We start from the raw sequence: 20,793 nt of genomic DNA, 5'->3' as shown, positions 1-20,793 counted from the left end.
AGTAAGAATGTTTATCCAAACGTTTACTCACTAAGAACAACTGTAACCACCGTCATAAGTTCTCTACCAAAACTAGGGATCCCAAGTACCCAAGGTGGACAATATGAGCCACAGCTATGACAGAGCCTCGTCAGCTGGCAATCTGTTTTCTGTTCTTCCATCATTGCATAACTCACTGTCAGGAGTGAAGCGCACCCACAGCAGACATCCTGGGTGCTGGCATCTGCCACGGTGCGCTTGCCATACAGCTTTCGGGGCCAACAAGTACGGGCCTGACTCCTACGGAAGACCTGTGCGCGAGCACAGCCTGCGTGATCAATGACACACACGCACAGCCGAGGAACAACAACATCAACAGCTTTATTCTGGTCTGCCAGAGAGCCACCTGGAAATGCTAGGTAACACATTAGTGGTCGCTGGCGTGTTTGGGGGGGGGGGGGCACTGAGCAGACTGGGGATGTATGCGGCAATGTGTGAGCCTCTTGTGAATAGGTAGGAATGTGGACCGCACATAAACAGCTGGAGCTTCCTGCAACATCGCTTACCACAGATGTACAGTAATAGTGCCAGAGGTCACCCCTGCCTACTGAAGAGGAGGCAGTGTCCATTACTGCAGCAAAAAGGCAAAGCAGCAGCTTCACCCAAAAAAAAAAAAAAAAAAAAAAAAAAAAATCTGCTCTACACATTTGCTATTGTAAAATTAACTGCAATGTTGCTAAGAAAAATACTTCAAAGATCTCCTTGTTCTGTACACTGCTGTTCACATAAAGTTGGATGAAGCCCATTATCCTGACCTATTTTTATTATAACAAAGAGACAGGCTCCTGGCTGGAAGGCAAGGCTGTTTATCAATAGGAAAGCAGCGTTTTGATAGCAGATTTTTATCCCTCTGCCTACCACCGCTCAAGTCCATTTTCTCCCCGAGAACAGTTACATAGGATTATAATGTCGGGTCTGTGGGTATGAAATCATCCCTCTTCCTCGTGATAATTAAGGCACAAACTGGGCAGCCAGACTTTTGTTCATTACAAGCTGTTAATCTTTATATATGCTATTTACCTTTTGCCTCAGTTTCCTCTTACATAAAGGAGATGAATAGCAGAATTAACTCATAAGACTGTTATAAAGATTAAATGGATTAACAAAAGTAATGGCTAAGTGATAAAACATTTTTAGCATTAAGTAAGGACTCACATTTATTATTTCTAAAATAACGATTAAAGGAGTAAAAATTGCTCATCAGCTTAATACATTAAGAAAATTATGAACTTTCTGAAAAAAAAGTCTAATAGCACCCTGTACTATTCTTTAAAGAAAATGCCCCATAAGAGGTCACAGAACTATCTTGAAATTAAGAACATAATGCAATAGCTCTCACGGCTTTGGAAAAGTAAAATTCCTCTCGGGCAACCCAGTGGTGACAAGCAAGGATGTGAATGGCTCCCGTGTTCGGGTCTCGCTACAACTATAAATTTGCTATTTCTTCAAGCAGGAAAAAGCAAAGCTATTTAACTGCCTTCTTCCTGAGGTTATAGAGCGAGACCTTAAGCCAGGAGGAGTTGTGGGAGTGTTTTCACTATAGGGGACAGGAGGCAGCCAAAGCTTATCCTGGGATGCAAAGGATTGGCATTTAAACACAAAATCAGGACACCGTGAGTTTACCCTCCCAATTAAAACTTGAGACTCTTCGTAGTCGTTAACAGAGCTTCTGTGGAGCAGAATGCAACAGATACTCTGGGTAACAAAGTTCCATCTTGGAGCTTCCTGCGGTAGCAAAGTTTCACACATTAACCCTTAGCTATTTTCGTGCGCAACACTGCATCAGGCTGTTGCTAGAAGACAGTAAAAGGATCTCGGGCAAGGAACCTTGTCTGCAGTTACGTGAAGCTTCGCCCTGGGGACAGAAGGCTGGGAGGCGCGCTGCAAAGGGCCGAAGGAGCAAGGAACTGCCGAGAGGCACGACGCCTCTCTTTTCCTGGAAAAAGGAGAAAGATGGACCACCTTCCTTCCATCCGATCACAGATCCGAGCCTGAGCGGCAGTCCGGGGCAAGCTGAGGCTGTCTGCAGCAGGGCCCCCGGGAGCACTACTGCAAAGGCCGGGGTCGCTCGGGAGCTTGGCCTCCGAGCCCGGGCAGGGGTCGCGCGGAAGCGGAGCACCGGGCTCCGCGCTGCACCGCGCCCCTCCCGCCACCGGAGGTCCGGATGCTCCGCGCCCACCTGGCGCGCAGCCGAGGACCCCACGCCCCCTTCACGCGCCACCCTGCTCCCTCCGAGCTGCAGCTGCAGCCGTGCACTCACCTCGCCGCTGGGCAGCACTCCGGATCCGGCTCGGGCTGTGGCGGCGGTGCTGGCCGCAGCTCCTCCATGGCGGCTGCAGGGGTGTCGGCGAGGGCGGGAGGGGGCACCGGCTCGGCGATGGCGTCTCTCATCCGTGCACCAAGCTTCGCATGACCGCGGCGGGTCGTCAGCTGCAGCCTGGTGCGGGAAGACCAGGAGCCGCGGGGTGAGGGAGTGACTCGACTCCGCCTCCGCCTCTAGCCCGCCGCAGGAGCCGTGCGCGCAGCGGCCATCTTGGGAACGGCGGCCGGCCGAACGCTCGGCTACGGCGGGCAGCGAGGGACACGCCTCGGCGGGCGGCTGAGTCCGCCTGGGCGGGGCGAGGCGGGAGGGAGGAGCGCACTGGCCAGTGGTAAAGCAAGTGTCACTGGGTGGCCGCGGGTGGCCTCGGGAGGTCCTGAGGCTAAGGGCACAGGAGACATTTGGAGAGGTAGGGTTGTCTGGGCGAGCAGGAATGCTTCATAAACTGCAGCCCAAGGTCTCAGCGACACTGGATTCTGCCTTTCGGAATAAGGATGATGTCACCCAGACGCCCACAGCTCTGACATGGAAGTGTGGGCCTTCTGCAGACTCAGACCATCAGAGTGACACACCAATCAGGCAGCAGAGGACGCCGTCCTCACCCAGGATCCCAAGGTTAGAAAGTGCTTTTTCAGAAACTTGCACAGTTGCTACACTGAAGGAGAAAGGAAGGGATAAAGAAGTTGTAAAGATTTGAAGTTATTAAAAGAATTGAAATAGCAGAGCATCTTTCAGTCTTTCTTCTTAGCTTGCGCGGCTTCACAGCCTTTGAGTTGCAATCATGCCTTCTGAAATCCAGATTCAGTTCAGAAATAGTATTCAGAATCAAATATGTATGTTTCCACTTATTTTAATGTTTTGATTTTTTAAAAAAATGATTCTTTAGCTTTGCTATGTAGAGATATAAATTTTGAACAAATGGCTTTTTTAACTGACTGAAAGAGAAATTTTCAAGGTAAGATTTAAGAGCTAAGCAAGATAAAGATACTCTGAAGTCAGCTGTGTTACAGAAATGTCTCTGTAATTAAAGAGCACACTCTTGCCGTTGTTACAGTAGACTACATTATCTATACTGTCTGCCAGTGCTGGATTTCTGAGTTGACATCCCTTTCATTAATTCAACAACATGCAGTCAGTCAACAAACTATTCAGTGCACATATTGCATTAGGACTTCGGGAGACACTAAGGAAGCAGCCGTGAGAAGTTGCCTAATAGAGAGAGAGAACAAAGCAAAACCAAGCATTCAAAGGAAATGAACTCAGTCTATCCTAGTAAAAGCGACATAATTTTAAAGACCCATTCATTTTCACTGAGAGCTCTGCAGAGTGTTTCCCATCTCTCTGTAATTCTGATTATTTCGTCTCCCTCTACACTGGGCTAACCTGAGCCCTCCTTAAATTGCATATGAGGAGAGTTGATATGGAAGCCTCTTGACTGCTGCCAGGAAATGAGCCAATGGGCACACTGCTTCCCACTCATAAAACACTGAACACAAATCAGCCTCAGGAAGAGCCATGACATTTTTTATCCTTCATTGTCTACTGGGTACCACATATTTTAAAAGGAACTAAAGAAATTTACATCGTCTCATCGTACCACTCAATCAATGTGCATAGAGACCTAGATTACTTGATACTAACTCGGTTTGTGTGCAGGGCCTTTTTGCCTCAACATACACAGGTAGACTAGCTGATTCACAATGGTCTTTCTCAGCAGCACTCTCCGGTGCCTCCAGGGTCCCCATTCCTCCAGGGTTCCAGGGCAGAGACCTCAGCATCCTCCCCTTACTCTCAGAACATTTCTTTACCTCTAGACTGTTGGCTCCTTCGGAGCAGAAACCATTCTTTGGACTTACGTTTCACCCAGTCACCAAGTGTCAGGAGCCCAGGGCTTAACACATGGTAGGAACCTAGCAAATACTGTTATGGAGACGTTGAAGACAAGCCACCTTAGAACATGGCAAATGGTCACCTTGCTAACTTCACTCTTAAATGGCTTCAGAAGGAGCCACTGGCCTACCTTCCTGCATGCAACAAGATGTAAAGGTTCTTTGAAGAAGGGCCTACCTCGCAGAGCCATGCTGGAAGATGCCCTTGATCACTGGAGACTGACGGGTAACTGAGGATTCTGTGAACCTGAAAAAGCAAACTCCAAAGTAATTGTTATTTTGCTGTAGGCCCACATCCACACCATCTCTCTCTTTCTTAGTAACACCCCTAGAATTTAATGTGCTCTCAGATACCCACTGTTCCTGACACTTCTTCACAGAGTTAGTGTTCTTTATCTAGAATGTGTAATAAGTATCATGATATGGTTGTTTCTTTGAATTTTTTTCTTTTGGGAAGATCCTAGAAATTTAATAAAAATTGCATAGATAGGAAGAAAGGAAGAAGGGAAGAAGGGAAGAAAGAGAGAGAGAGAGAGAGAGTTAGTTTGTGGCTCAGAGAGAGAGAGAGAGTTAGTTTGTGGCTCAGCTCTTGCTTTCCTCGGGTTCCTCTGTCCACCTGAAGAGCCCACAGAAGAGACAGGGAACATTCATTGGGTTGTGTGTTGTTGCTACACTAGCTACTCCTAGTGTTATTTAGATTTCCACCTATAGATTAAAATTACCATTTATCAGATGTTCTTAACAATAGTGTCATCAGAGTCTATGAAAATCCTTTCCCTATATCTTCGAGATTGAATTCACATAGCCTCTGTTGCTTGTTGTTGTTGTTGTTGTTGTTTTGAGTCAGGGTTTCTCTGTATAGCTCTGGCTGTCCTGGAACTCACTCTGTAGACCAGGCTGGCCTCAAACTCAGAAATCCACCTGCCTCTGCCTCCCGAGTGCTGGGATTAAAGGTGTGCACCACCACACCCGGCTCCTAATTTTTAATTTTTAATGATGGCTTGGGGGTTGAGAGTGCAAACCAGTCTTGCTGGGGACCTGAGTTCTGATCCCAGCACCCATGTGAGACCTCTCACAAATGCCTGTACCTCTAGCTCCGGGTATTCCAGTCTAGAGTCCGGCAGACACCACCTACACTTACTTACATGTACATATAGCCAAACACAGATACATGTAACTTAAAAATCAATCTAAAACCAAAAGTCAAAATTCTATTAGGAATCTAGTTTAGGCTATGGTGCATTACAGCTGCGCCTTTTATAACCCGAAAGTTCAAGTCCAGTTGTGATGCACACACACACCAGTTGCATACATGTCTTAAACATTTCTGCTTTCCTAAAAATGTTAACAAGCCTGTGGCCACATGTCATCATGCTTGTGAACTCTCAAACTATTGTATCTGTGTGAATATACTAAACACACATGCTCACAGAACAGGGAAATGGGGGAGGGAACATGATGGTAGCACATTAGACTCCTATCTACAGTGATATACTAGCCAAAAGTTTTCAAAATTATCCAAAAAGAAGTTTGTGTCAAACTACATAAAAATGTACTGTTGCTTCAAAGCTGTGCATTTTAACATCATTGTTAGCATGTGATGCATTATACTTAAAATAACTTTCTCCATTCCTGATGGTATCTGTGAGCTCTGCCAGCCAGCCTCCTGTGTGACCTTTTAGAGACCTTAGAAGCCATGACCCTCTCTACTCCTAGTGGCTTCTTACAGCTCTGCTCATTCTGCAGAGGCAAGAAGAGTACAGACTTCTACTCTGCTCCTTGTACAGGATGCTGGCTCACATTCACTTCGGTGCTCAGTGAAAGGCAGACTCAGTGGGAGAGGGAGAGAGGGAGAGGGGGGGAGAGGGAGGGAGAGAGGGAGAGAGAGATTGATTTATATATCTACCTACTACTAAAACACTCAAAATCTGGGTGCATGTAGAAAATATTTACTTGACTTTTTAAATAGTCCTTATAACACTAAGAGTCATACTTCCGAATGGTGGGAAGTTGGATAGAACCTCTTCTGTTTTTGTTTGTTTGGGTTTATATTTTTTTCGTTATTTTTGTGGTTTTGTTTGTTGTTGTTTATCTGAGAAGAGATGTGTTTATTTTTGTAATCTCTCCACCAGAACACAAACTATCCTTTGTGTGAGACATGAGTCTCTGTCCAAAGTATAAACGGAGTTTATAACCTCATTAACTAGGATTAAAGTTGCATGCTTTAGAAAACAAAGGTTGGGGACTGCAGAAATGGCTGAGTGATTAGGGCACAAGGACCCGGGTTCACCCGCATGATAGCTTATAACTACCTATCACTTTACTTCCACATGATCCAAAGCTCTCTTCTGGCCTTCCCAGGCTCCTATGTGTATGTGGTGCATAAAAACTCATGCAGGTATACACCATATAAGCTCATGCAGGTAAACAAGCATACACATAAAACTATCGAATGAACAACTCTTCTTTAAAAGCTAACTGGAGTAGTTCTAAGTAACAAAGAAAGATTTGAGATCGTTAACTTGAGACAGGGATGTGATGCATTAGTCAAAGATAGCTAGGCTAACTAAGCACATGGGTTATTCTTTCTTATGACAAAGCCCTAACAGTAGCAGGAAGGAAGGGCTTATCCTGGGTCACAGTTTGAAAGGGTACGGTCACGCTGCATCAGTAGTCGGAGGAAGAGAGATGGGTACTGGAGCTCAGCTCAGCTCCTTTCTTCATTTTCTTCAGTCTGGGTTAACAGCCTTTGGAACAGTGCTAGCAACATTCAGGGTGAGTCTTTCCTGGAAACTCCCTTGTAGACATGTCCAGGGATGTGTCTCCTAGTGATTCCAATTCAGTTAAGTTGGCATTAATGATTAACTATCAGAGATGTGGTCATCTTGGTTTTGCTGAATGCGTCCCTCAAAGAGAGATGTAGAAGTCTATCTCAGTAATCTATAGGTGCCGCTCTGAATTAGGGTGGCTTGTAAATAGTATAAATTCACACTGTTCATGTTATGAAAGCCAAGATGTCTGAGATCAAGGTTCTGGCAGGTTCCGTGAGAGTAGAGAATCTGGTATCTGTCTTCACGATTGCATCTCAAACATCACTTCCTCTGTAGGGAAGGGACCCTGTACCCTTGCATGGCAGGAAAGAAGGAAGGAAGGTAAAGGGTGGCTAGGCCCCTCAGTGCCAACCCAACTTGGTTCCTAGAGTCCAGTGGATCAAGGGTGTCTTTGAACTCATGACCTTCCTGCCTTCACTTTTCAAATGCTAGAATGGCAGGTATCTGCCACCATGCCAGGTTCATATGGTGCTGGGATGGAACCAAAGGCCTCATACACATTAGGCAAAGCACCCTACCAATTGAGCTATATCCCTGGCCCCTCTCTCAGCTCCTTTATAGGGTCACTGGCATCATTTGTGAAGGCTCTGGCCTCAGAACTTACCACTCAGAGGTTTTACCTCTTAATATGTCACATGGATTTTGGGTGATACACAAACATTTACATTATAATAAAGCTATAATCCTGGTAGCTGGGAATGGGACTGCAGTTGGAAACCTGACCTCTGGAGATGTAACTATATTAAGATAAAATCATACTGGGTTGGGTGGGCACCTCTTTCAACCTAATTGGCCCCATTTTGTTGTTGTTATTGATGATGATGGTGGTGGTGGTGGTGATGGTGATGGCATTTGGTTATTCTGTTGCTTTGAAAGAGCCACGGTGTGGCTCATTTTAATGCTTCCAATACTTCTACATTCTACGTCTATAGTGTACTTCTCGGCACTGAATTTGGAAAGCAGCGTTCTTCTCAGAAGAGACTGGAGATGCAGAAAGACACCAAGCACAGGAGAAAGACAACATGACCACAGGACACAGGCTGAACTGAAGCACCCGTGAGCTTCAGTGGTAAACACTAGAAGCTAAGAAAGAGACCAAGCAGGAGTGTCCCACAGAACCTTCATGGACAGCTGGCTCCTCAGGGGCCTTTGTTTCCCCGTCTTGCTTCCAAAACTGAGACGATCTATGTTGCTGTCCTCAGCTGCTGACGTGGTCTGTGGCTTTTATTGGAGAACCCTGGGGCTCATATAGAGGATAGGAGAAGCACCAGCTGCCCTGGGAAATGGGGTGTGAGCAGCAGGAAGCTGGGAATGGCCCTCTAAGAACAACATCTCTAGAAATGGGGAGTATAGCAGACCAACAATGTCACATGAAACGGAATCCCTCTTGCCTGGGTGGATGCGTGTGCAAATGCAGTCAAAGCACAGTACGGGGGTCACTGTGAAGGTGCCCATGTCTCACTACAAAACTATACTCACATTGAGTTGGCACAGAGATCATTAAAAGAGGCCAACAAGCAGTTTATCAAGTAAGCAAAGGACCAAAAGATTCCTCCTTCTGAATCCTCAGAATCCTAAGCAAAGGTTTGAAGAAAATTGGATGCTAGCCCCTCTTGCTCCCTCTCCGTCTTTATCTACCTGGTCTGACACATAGTCTCCATCCATAGGTTGCAAGCACTTCTCAGGCAGTCCCATGTCCTGCCAGGGTTGAGAATCACCATTAAAGATCTGAACCTTCCGAGAGAAGGTCAGCCTAGGCACCATTGTCCATGAGTGTTCCTTGATCACGCGCTCAGAGCCTGAGGTAAGCAAAGTGTGTGGGTTGATGAGGTTGGCGATTTCAGCGCCTAGATGGCTAAGTACCGGCCCTTATGGAAGGTTCCTCCCTGCTCTGTAAGTGCAGACTTTTCCATGGTGAGTTTTGGTGACAGTGTTGGTTCACAATGGATGCTGTCCCATCTGTCTGCCTGCATTGTCAGTTGTCCCGTGTCTGGAGACGGCTGTGTTTATTATGTCCAACCACTGACCTGCTTACCATGGGTACACATGCTAGTTTACTAGGACAGTCTGGGCAAAATGCCACAATCTGGGTGGCTTAAGTCAATAGACATTCATTCTTTCACAGTTCTGAAGGCCAGAAGGATTAAAATCAAAATAGGAGAAGGGTGGCTTCCGTTTTGGGGATTCTTGAGCACATCCTGAGTCCACACCCCTCCCCTGCTTTCTGATAGCCGCTCCTTCGCATTCCAACTTCATAATGCCACGCTCTGCCCCTGCTTCCACATGGACACCTTCCCTCTGTGTCTGTCCCAAAGGACACCAGTCAGACTGGATTAAGGGTCCACCCTCTTCCAGGATGACATCATCTAAGCTAATTACATCTGCAACAACCTTCCTTCTAAATATGGCCACATTCTGAGGTTCCAGGAAAGCCTTGTGTGTTAGGGTAACACTATGTGTGTGTGTTAGGGTAACACTATGTGTGTGTGTTAGGGTAACACTATGTGTGTTTGTTAGGGTAACACTATGTGTGTGTGTGTTAGGGTAACACTATGTGTGTGTGTTAGGGTAACACTATGTGTGTGTGTTAGGGTAACACTATGTGTGTGTGTTAGGGTAACACTATGTGTGTGTGTTAGAGTAACACTATGTGTATGTGTTAGGGTAACACTATGTGTGTGTGTTAGAGTAACACTGTGCAACCCAGGACTGTGGCTCACTGTGGTGCTGCTGCTGCTCCAAATTAGAAATTTTCTCTTGAACTGCAAACTCCTGGCCAGAGGGTTGGTTTTTATTTATTTGAGGGGCTTTTTACAGTACTCCAAACCAAAGCAGTTTAACAGTTTGAGATGAATTAGGGTCGTATAGTAAAAATAGCCCAGTGTTCTGTAGGTGCTGGTTCCAGGGCCCACACAGTCCCTGGCAGAGGTGGTGGCGGGGGTGGTGGTGGTGGTGGTGGGCGACACAGTCTCACAGTCTCAGGAGCTGCAGACTAGGAACCCGAACTGGTGAGGGCTCTTTGGACTGATAAACTCCAACCTCATGTGCATACTGAAAGACAGCTACTGCACAGTACAGCGTTCTTGGGTACTTTGCATGGAGGAGCTGAGTTTGGTTGTTACGGGAGCTACTAAGTCATAGCTATCCAGAGAAATAGCCAGTCACATGTAAGAAGACATACAGAAAGAGATGACTTGATGGAATGTGTTTATGTAATGACAGAGAGGCTGGCAAATTTAAAATCTTTAAAGTGGGCTGGCAGGCTAAAGACCAGGGAAGACTTGGTGCTACAGCCCCAGGCAGGAGACAGACTGTCCAGAGACTCCCCTCATCCTCAGGGGTCGGGTGGAGGCTCTCTTTCTTGTTCTAGCCTGAGCTTCTTGTACCAGGATGATTTCCCCCAGCACCTCTAGAAACACAATGGAAGACATCAATTTGCTTTACTCCAAACCCACCAATTCTAATGTCAATCTCATTTTAAAAAATTTTTTTCATATGTGTCCTAAATAACTCTTGACCATGTATCTGGGTACCATGACTCAGCAACACTGGCATACCAACTCACCCATGACATGAACTCTCACAGGATCCAGCACTGGAAGAGACTCAGGATAAAGAGAGCAAGAGGCAGGTGAGATGAAACCCCTCTTTAGACCTTATAAAGTTGGAAGTCTAGCCCTAAGCACAGCTCTCACAAGTCTCCATGGACACATAGCTCATTGGGTCCCATCAGGAACCAGTAAACCTGAGCATGACTGAGGCTTCTACAGGACAAATCAATTCCTTCTGTTGCCTTTATATATTCTAAGCGTGTGCGTAACAATTTCCTAAGCACATCATAAATGTAGACATACTTAGTAAATGCATACCATACATTTTATAAAAAGCAAATGATTATCTACCAATGTCGGATCGAAGCCTGCTATATAAATACTATGCAACAATGTGTGTATGCATGCACTAGAAACATCTGCAGCCACATGCACAGCAGAGAGTAGTGTCATGTTAGCCCTCAGCCTTTCTCCTAGTCCTTGGTGTCTAATCCTGGTCCTGGTGGAGTTAAGTTGGGCATAATCCGTCGCAGCAGTCAGTGGACCACAACTGTTCAAATGTAAGAGAGAGGGAAAGATCCCTTGGGGGAGGCTGGCTCCAGGTGACATTTGGGCAAGACAAAAAGATCTCATTAAGCTGAGATCTCAAAGATATCACTAAGAAAGAGGAAGGGCGACTCAAATATTCTGAGTGACCAGGTGGAGATCTGGGTGAAGATTAGACACTGAAGACTCTCCAAAGCCTGACTGCACTTGGATCCCTAACTGCCCCCACGTTAGACTCCATTTTAATTGTAGATCCCTAACTGCCCCCACGTTAGACTCCATTTTAATTGTAGAAGTTCAGTATAATGCAAACTGTCACAGCAAGCGGGCAGATTTAGGTGATTCCAGAGTGACAGGGTTCCCTAGAGAGAGGATGTCCACCCAGGATGATGCCCCGGAGTCCCAGCCCCTTGCACACCAAGATCTCAGGCTAGAGGTGAAGTTTTCTCTCCCTTAGCAAACTCCCGTTCATCCCCACCACTCCCTCTGGGTGCTCAGGGTCACATGAGCCAAGGGTGTCTGGTATTACCCAGTGTTTCAGACAAAACTTCCCCAGGTCCCCTGCTGCCTGCCAGGCCTGCGAGCCTATCAGAGGAGGTCATCGTTGTTTATGAGCTGGCAGGATGCCTGGGCCACAGGAGCACAGTTGTGTGGGAGGCTGAGCAGATTCCTCCGCTTGGGTTCTGGGTTTACTCCCTTTTCCTTTTGGAAAACAAGAAGCCTAGGTGCCTCTAACGTGAAGTAATAGCTGCTGTTAATCTATGAAACTAGAAGTGACACATCCCTGGGAAGACAGTCCCTGCTTTCTAATACAGTACCCGCTTTGCCCATGTTTCCTTCCTTAGTCTGAGTCCCACAGGGAGCCCAGTCACCCGTTCTGTCATGTCCCTGCACACGTGTTCACAGAGCTAAATCCCTTCCTGTGCATGGTCAGGGACCAGAGTCAGCTGCCCATCGCTATCAGGCCTTTAAATCAGTGACCTCATCTCCTAGTAATAATAATAGCCGATTCTTCTTGAAAGCAGCTTGCAAAGCAGCCCTCTCCCTTTATGGACGTGCCTTTTGGGTGCTTTACAATAGGATCAGTTATTGTATACATACATACATACATACATACATACATACATACATACATGCGGTGTGTAAGAAAGAACATTGTCTGAGGTGCAGTTGTGGCACAGGGTACAGTGATGTTTAGTGTAAGGCCCTGGGTTGATTCCATAGTATCCACAAAACGAACCCATTGCCAACGTGAGAGCACAAGACAGGGAGCCATTAGGATTCTCTTGCTTCATCTTAAACATGCACACAGGGATATTTAGATGAATTTAAAAATACACGTTCATGAATACTACCGATTATGATGTGTGCACCTCCCCTCTTTATTTCTGTGAGGATGTTTCACAACCTCACTTTCCAGATGTCTGTTGCTCACTTGCTGAACGCATGGCTGTGTGCTGGTCACGGAGGGAAAGGTCAGAGCAGGAGATAAGTAGGCACGCTTAGAGATAGCCTCAGTCAGTGGCTTCTGAAATATGTGTGGCCAAGTTCTTCATCCATGAGGATCCAGCTCCAGTCCCCTGCTCCATGACAAGGTCCTCAGCTTCACCAGGCGGCTAATCTTTTTCTTTTTTCTTTTCAAAACACCAGTTTTCATACCCTTCAGTTGGGTTGGGGGGAGGGGTGGGGTGGGATGTTTTGTTTTGTTTGTTTTGTTTTGTTTTGTTTTTGTCTGTTTGTTTTCGAGGCCATGGGGGTTAGGTAAGCAATCTCATTTTCTTTGCATTCTCTCTTACAAGTAGCACAGGGAAGGTCACAGCAGCCCTGGATAATGCCCAGGGCTTAGACCATGAGCTCTGCTCTTGCTTTGAATCATATAGTCAGTTTCTATTTAGCCCTCCAGGAGCTCAGACAGAGACAGGAGTGATTGTGAAGTCTTAACATTCCAGAAGGAGGCCGACACAAGCCAGCTCTGACATTATCAATACCCTTTTCATAATTCTATGTAAGTATTCTCTTAAAAAATCAAAGCCCTGAAAGAAGCCACTTCAGCATTAACGAATTAAAATGAGTCACAATCATGTAGGTATGAGCAGCATCCTTTAAGGGCTGATGGAAATGGATCCTTAAAACGTCCCGCGTCTTCACATGTTAGAAACTGCCATGTCAGGGCCACGAGAGCCCTCATTTCTCCCAGGCTTTAAGGTTCTTAGCATCTGTGATTTTTACTGAGATGGCCGAGGTTTGTCTCAATGAATCAATATGGTATCTTTCAAGCTGTAAATTCTTGCCAACAAAATCAGAGATCTTTCATCACAAGAGGGTCCCGGGTCCCCTGGGTCTCCTGAAATTACTAAGAACATACTGTATTTTTATGCCCCCATTAACTACAGAAAAGTGGTTCTTTGGAAATCTGAGACAGCCATCTATTAATGATAATCAGGGCAATCAAAAAGCTTAACATCCAAAACTCTTTATCTCTGCAGGTTTCCTTTCTTAGAGTCCAACAGAGCACCCTGTCGCCTGTTGCCTGGCAAAGGCCTCAGGTCTACTAGAAGCATTTGCTTTGTGGTCCTGGCCTGTTTGTGCAGCCAACAGTAACTCTCTGTTCTACTAGCTCCTTTTTCCCCTAACCTCATGTTACAGAAAGAAGAGCAATTCCACCTCCCTTGCTCTTGCCTGTGGCTTAGTTTCATTTGATATTTTGAGACAGGTTCTCATACCATAGCTTGCCAAGAATTCACTTTATGACCCAAGCTTCTGTCACACTCATAGCAATCCTCCTGCCTCAGCCTCCCGAGTGCTGGCTTTACAAGTGTGTGCAACCAGGCCTGGCTTTGTACATGTTTTGAGTTGAGTAAGACATGGAAGGAATGTCTTGAATCCTAGAAACCTGGTATTTAAATGCTCCGTGCAGACCACTGTTTACAGGATCAGCCATGTTGAACATACAGCTATTTAACCTGCATCCCTAAGGGGTCATTTCTCCCGAGTGGAGCAGCCTCAGACTAGCCCAGGCTTCTATAAGCATAGCCTAATGGATGATTTGCAGAGATGATGACTCCCTGCTGTACCCATGGCCAATGTGTGACAACTTGAGGCTGAGAACAACCGCCATCAGCCCAAGATGGAAGCCTTTTTTTTTGGGGGGGGGGAGGGGAAGGCAAGATATTGAGAGCATCCATTGTGCCCAGTTTTGGTGAAGATGGAGTCCCATTGTGTCCTGGTGTCCTGTACAGTAGCATACACACACTTAGATTTATACTAATTCCCTCCACTTTATTTTTAAAGATTTATTTATTTATTTTATGTATATGAGTACACTATATCTGTCTTTAGATACCCCAGAAGAGGGCATCAGATCCCGTTACAGATGGTTGTGAGCTACCATGTGGTTGCTGGGAATTGAACTCAGGACCTCTGGAAGAGTATTCAGTGCTCTTAACCGCTGAGCCATCTCTCCAGCCCAACTCCCTCCATTTCTGATTAATTATTTTTATATCACTGTAAGAGAAATACTTACCAGAAATACCACAAGTTAATTTTGATTTTGGATTTCAGATAGCATAATCTATCATATCAAGGCAGATATGGAAGCATTTGTGACAACAGGAGTCTGTGGTATAGACATAATTATCTAAGTCATAACAATCTAAGGATAGCTACAAATAGCCTACTTCCAGTGCTCAGACCCCACCTCCTACAGATTCCAACATCCTGCCAAAATAGTGCCTCCAGTCGGGGACATGAGCCTGAGGTGACATTTCAGATTCAAACCATACCATCATCTCTCAACAACTTATCACAATTTTCTATGTTCTCTACTCTTGAACCCCAAAGTCAAGTCAGGATGTTCTAGACCCCTCTGGTAATTTATGTTTAGAGCAGGACATGTGGTCAGTTCCCCCCCTTTTTTTTTTTTTTTAAACTCATAGCTCTATTCATATTGAGGATTAAACCTTTTCCCAAATCCCATGGTTTTTTTCTCTTAGCCTCAGCTGGGAGGAGAGGGCTGTGGGTAAGAGTACCAGCTTTCCTTACTTCATTTTGCAAATTTATAGCTTATAATTTTTTCCTATTTTATTACATATATATACATATATATATATATTATATATATATGTAATAAAATCAGGTCTAAGATAAGATGTAATGTGTTTCTGCCAAGTTCTTGAGCATTTCAAGGTAGTTTTTAGCCACAGGAAAAACTACAGTTTGAGTTGTTCTAGAAGTACCACAGGAAGATCAGGAGAGACGATCCCAGCACACAGCTCTCTCCAGAACTCATGCTGTGTCCTGCCTACAGCTGTAAATCACAGTCAGCCTTCAGATGACAATGTGCACAGACTTTCAAATTCATGGGCGCTGTCAACACTGAAGAGAAGCGCAGGACAGCTGAACATCAAGGCAGTGAGAAGACAGACACATTCTATATCAACCCGTGCTAGATCTTCCATCTTGTTTGCTGGCCCCCCACCACCCCCCGCTACAAGTTGCAGGTACCACCAAAGATGCAGAGAAGAGAAGACAGATCTTCTTATATCTTAGTGTCTGCTAGTCGGAGTTTCTGGTTCAATGTATGAGCAATCATACAAGGCTCAATACATGTAAAGAAGTCAGTATTATACCTGGTACACCAGACAGCATCCAAAGGTTGGTGATTCTATTGGTGACTATAGCTAGCATCCAAGAAGTGGTAGCAACTACTGTTATTATTTCTTCTCTCTTACCCAGATACTTAGCAAACTGCCCTGGAAATGTTGGTGAAGACATTGGTCATCCAATGCCACTCTTATAAGTAATATATGGAATAATATATTCATATATAACAGCTGATACTTACATTATATATCAATACAGTTCTATTATTTATACCAGCTAATCATTTCTGTTATGCTAGTGCATAATTATGAATATGTCATATGTAAGGATATAAAAACATAAATAATATAAATTCATTTAATGAGGAAAAAAGCCCCCCCCCCCAGTGTTATACATAATAAGCATGGGTGGGGCAAAGTGAGCCATGAAACCCAGGGTGCTGACCTGGAGTAAGAATAAAGTTGAAGCCGGGCGTGGTGGCGCACGCCTTTAATCCCAGCACTTGGGAGGCAGAGGCAGGCAGATTTCTGAGTTCGAGGCCAGCCTGGTCTACAAAGTGAGTTCCAGGACAGCCAGGGCTACACAGAGAAACCCTGTCTTGAAAAAAACAAACAAACAAAAAAAACCCCAAAAACAAAACAAAACAAACAAAGACAGCCATAACACTGAAACTGTCTCAGAGAAGGCTTCTTCCCCTCCTCTACCCCAATGTGAGCTATGTGGACATTTAGAATAAAATGTTGGATCTATTACTTTATGTGTGTCTTAGTTAGGGTTTTACTGCTGTGAACAGACACCACAACCAAGGCAACTCTTATAAGGACAACATTTAATTGGGGCTGGCATAAAGGGTCAGAGGTTCAGTCCATTATCATTAAGGCAGAAGCATGGCAGCATCCGGGCAGGCATGGTGCAGGCAGAACTGAGAGTTCTACATCTTCATCTGAAGGCTGCTAGGAGAAGACTGGCTTCCAGTCATCTTGGACAAGGGTATTAAAGCCCATACCCCACAGTGACACACCTACTCCAACAAGGCCATACCTACTCCAACAGGGCCACTCCCTGGGCTGAGCATGTACAAACCATAACAATGTGTATGTGTGTTTTGTCTGAATGTATGTTGGCATACGACATGTTCTAGAAGCCCAGAGAGGAATTGGAACTCCAGAGTTAGAGAGTTGTGAGCTGTCATGTAGGTGCAGAGAACAGAACTCAGATCCTCTGCAAGAGCAGCCAGTACTATTCTGTGTTGAGTTGTCTCTCCAGCCCCCACATGGATATTTAAAAATGTTAAGACCAGTAAACTGGCACAGTGAGTGAAAGTGCTTGTCTCTAGAGCCTGACAATCTGAGTTCTGTCACCTGAGCCCATATTTAAAACAGAGAAAGAAAAGCTGCATGCATCGAGAATCTCAGCACACTCTTCCAGGAAGATGGGAGTTGGAGACAAGAGAATCAGCTAGGAGTTCCTAGACCCCTAGCTTATAACTGCAGCAGGAAAGACATAAGACAGACACCTTTAGTCAGCAAGGTGGAAGAACAGAGCTAACTTCTGAAAATTGTCCTCTGAACTCCACATGTAGGTAGTGATACACAATCATCTATATTCTCTTTCCCTCTCCCTCCCCCTTCCCCTCTCAAACACTAAATAAATAAATAAATAAATAAATTGGTTGTGTGTGAAACAGACTCTCCCTTTGTAATACTTGCTGTCCTGGAACTCGCTGTGTAGAACAGGCTGCCCTTAAACTTACAGAGATGGGCTTGCCTCTGCCTCCCAAGTTTTAACATTAAAGGCATGTCCCACTATATCCATCATAAAATAATAATGAAAGAATATTTTTCTAGAATTACAATGTTTTTCTAGGAACTTGTGGTGGTTTGAATAGATTTGGTCCTCATAGACTCATGGATTTGAGTGCTTGACCCACAGAGGGTGGCATTTTTAGGAGGTGTGGCGGTGGCCTTGTTAGAATAAGTGTGGCCATGTTAGAAGAAGTGTGTCACTGAGTAAGCTGGCTTTGAGGACTCCTAGTGCTTGAGCTCCACCCAGTACAAAAGAGAGCCTCCTCCAGGCTGCCTTCAGGTTAAGATGTAGAACCCTCAGCTCCTTCTACAGCACCATGGCTGCCTCCTGGCTACCATGCTTCCTGCTATGATGATAATGGACTAAACCTCTGAAACTGTAAGCCAGCCCCAGTTAAGTGTTTTTCTTTATAAGAGTTGTCTTGGTCATGGTGTCTCTTCACAGCAATAAAATCTTGAGACAGAACCAAACTAAATAGATAAAGTAGATGAGTGAAATTAATTTTATCCATATCTTTTGGTTAGTCAAAATGACTAAAAATACCACAAGTTCAATGTGTAATCAATATTACAAAATTATTAATGACATTTTGATTTTTATACTATATTTACAAAACCAGAATGTTTTATTTATTCAGCATGTTTTGAGTCTGGTCCATGCCATTTCAAATGTGTGATAGCTACATATGACGTCTGGTTCCCACACAGGACAGCACAGCTCCAGTTGACTAATTATGACTGAAATTGATAATTATGTGAAACATTGCAGTTGTTTCTATTGCCATGGTTGCCAGGAAACCCAAATTACATAAATTTCCTCATCCCGAGTTCCTTTTCATTTTCTTGCTCCCCCTAACCCCCACAGCAGTGGAGTGGGTTTAAACATCTTTATTGGCTATGCCCTTTGAATGATAACCCCAACAGTAATTGCCTTCTGTTAACAATAACAAGTTGTCTACCATTCACTTTGTACCAGGCACAGTGTGGTGTGATTTCTATGAACTTCCAGGTCAGATTCCACAGCCCTCACTCCTCCTCTAGCACGTGTGAAGTCCCTGGGTACCACTTTGTCCTGGGAGCTTCACATCCTCTCCATCTGGTCAGCCTCTGAGGATACCTGCGATGCAGTAACATCACTCCAGTAGTGCAGGTCAGGGCTGAGCTCAGAGGTCATGTTGCTTAATCAAGGCATAGATAATAGCATCAGAGTTGGCATGTGAGCTAAGCTGCTAAGTCAGATCACAACCCTGCACACTGTGCTTCAATCAACTTTAAAAGAGAAAATCCCCTTTGGAGACTAATGTGTTGCAATGTTACAAACCTGCTCACTATGCTCTAAAAGCTCTCTTTGTGAGCTGGCCACTCACTGCCTGGCGAGGGACGGGTGGGAAAGACAGAACTTCTGAGCTTTGGAAGCTCACAGTGGATGAAAGAGAAGGAAGGAAGGAAAACCTTACTCATGTGACTTGGAAATTATGAGAGTGTGTGTGGCAGGTGCTAACCAAATGATTTCAACTAAACATATCTGGCAATATCAATTAGGAAAGACAGAGCTGAGCAGTTAGAACTCTGTGTGTGCAGACAGATGGGCTGACTTTCGCTCCCCCTGGGATAGTTCATCATCAAATGTCTCTGTATTGCCTGCGTTCATTCCCATCTGCTCTGCAAAAGGCAAAATGCCCTGAAAGGAGACAACCTTGCTGCCTCAGTACAAACTGAGCCTCCGTGAAATGGGCTCAGTTGTCCCAGAGCCTTATACAGTTCAGGAATCAGAGTTCACAGGTGATAACACTAATGTGTGCCAGGGGCTCACAAATGCATGCTATCAAGTTTGGCATTCATAGGCTGCTAACATACACACAAGCAAATGATGGTTTCGTTTTTTTCCCGGTGCTGTCATATTCGTGTTCTCTCTTTCCAGTGTCTGAGCTTGGCTGACTCTGGTAGCAAACTAAAATGTTGCCCTGTGTGATCGTTACATTTTTATTCACACAACATCTTTTATCACAGGCTGGTGATGATCCGATGGCCACAGGGAGAAACGGGTAAGAAGAGAGAGAAATGATTTACATGGGATCATCCATCTGAACTCGGCGGAGTGTTGTTGGTCCACTGGCTCTCTAGTCTCCATGCCAAGATGAGATCTGACTCTATAAATATCACAGTGTGAAGCCTAACCTTTATGTGACGTCATATTTGTCCTGCGGTTGTAGTCTTAATCACCCCTCTCAAGCCAATGATCTGGAAAGTGTCCATGTTTGAGAGATTGGGATGGGAGAATGGGTTTTGCCCGAGCAGCATGCGCTTCTGTGTGCTTGGTGGTGATGCTTTTCCACACAAACCCTTTTGGCTTCAAGGGGTGGAGGCATGCTCCTAAACACCAGGGAGAGTGGGGCTCCTCATAGGGCCCAAGTGGGACGGAAAGGCAGCCTGAGCCAGAAGGCAGATCACCAGCCTACGCCAGGGTCGAACTGAATGGCCTTGACATTCAGCGGCCACCCCAGCGTTTACTAATCCCTAATCCCAACAGCGATCACTGACTGGGCCCAAGTGTACGTTTAGCACCTAAGTCTCCAGCCAGACTTTGGATCTGTTCCCGTGTGGGTGAATGCACAACTCTGATCAACAGGGCATGACTTGAGGGCTGGGCAAGGCAGGAGAATGCACCACCACACATGTCGTCCCATCCAAAGGAGAGGCTGAGAGGGAAATTATTCTTAAAATCTTACTATTCCTCATACTTGAAGGCCTGCCTCACGCTACACAAGGACAGAAATCAAATCCCATGGTATGCAAAACAACAGAGAAACATCTAGAAAACAGATGTCATGTCTGAAACTGAGAAAGAAAAGAAATAAGATAAATTCAGCAGGAAAAAATTGTGCAGTTGAGATATGTTGCACCAAGCACTACTGTGTAAGTTTTCATATGTACAATTTTAATCTGTCTTCCAAATCTCTGCTGCAAGTGCCATTGGCCCAGTGTTATTTACAGGTCCTAAGGTTTGGAGGTTATTTCTAATATTGGAATATGGCCCAAAGTCACATAGCCAATGAATGGTAGCATCAAGTTCTGAACCCATGTGCACTTGAGTCCACTATAAGCACTTTACAACTATAAAACATGAAAACTCAGAAGGCTAAATATTGACATCGCTCTAACCTACCTGCTAGGACGTGATAGCATAGATCTAGTTACCTGAATGCCTCT

The 20,793-nt window shown here is 45.1% G+C and overlaps 1 protein-coding gene and 1 long non-coding RNA gene across 3 annotated transcripts in view; one reads left to right on the top strand and one right to left on the bottom strand.

Annotated features, from left to right (window-relative positions):
- Window positions 1-2,599, bottom strand: part of Map3k4 (mitogen-activated protein kinase kinase kinase 4) — an 88,337-nt gene extending 85,738 nt beyond the window's left edge. For both annotated transcript variants that reach the window (XM_021186229.1, XM_021186230.1), the window contains exon 1: window positions 2,300-2,599. In XM_021186229.1, the coding sequence (XP_021041888.1) occupies window positions 2,300-2,430 (131 nt within the window). In that variant the 5' untranslated portion in view covers window positions 2,431-2,599. The remainder of the gene's footprint in view (window positions 1-2,299) is intronic.
- A 112-nt stretch (window positions 2,600-2,711) lies between these two features.
- On the top strand, window positions 2,712-19,750 carry LOC115029707. The gene is made up of 3 exons (XR_003835256.1): window positions 2,712-2,974; window positions 8,012-8,883; window positions 19,594-19,750. It is a non-coding gene; the product is annotated as an uncharacterized LOC115029707 (long non-coding RNA).
- The last annotated feature ends 1,043 nt before the right edge of the window (window positions 19,751-20,793 follow it).

The sequence above is a fragment of the Mus caroli genome, chromosome 17, assembly GCF_900094665.2.
Source record: "Mus caroli chromosome 17, CAROLI_EIJ_v1.1, whole genome shotgun sequence".
NCBI lineage: Eukaryota > Metazoa > Chordata > Mammalia > Rodentia > Muridae > Mus > Mus caroli.
The sequence above is the reverse complement of the archived record's forward strand: the minus strand, read 5'-3'. Positions and strand labels throughout refer to the sequence as shown.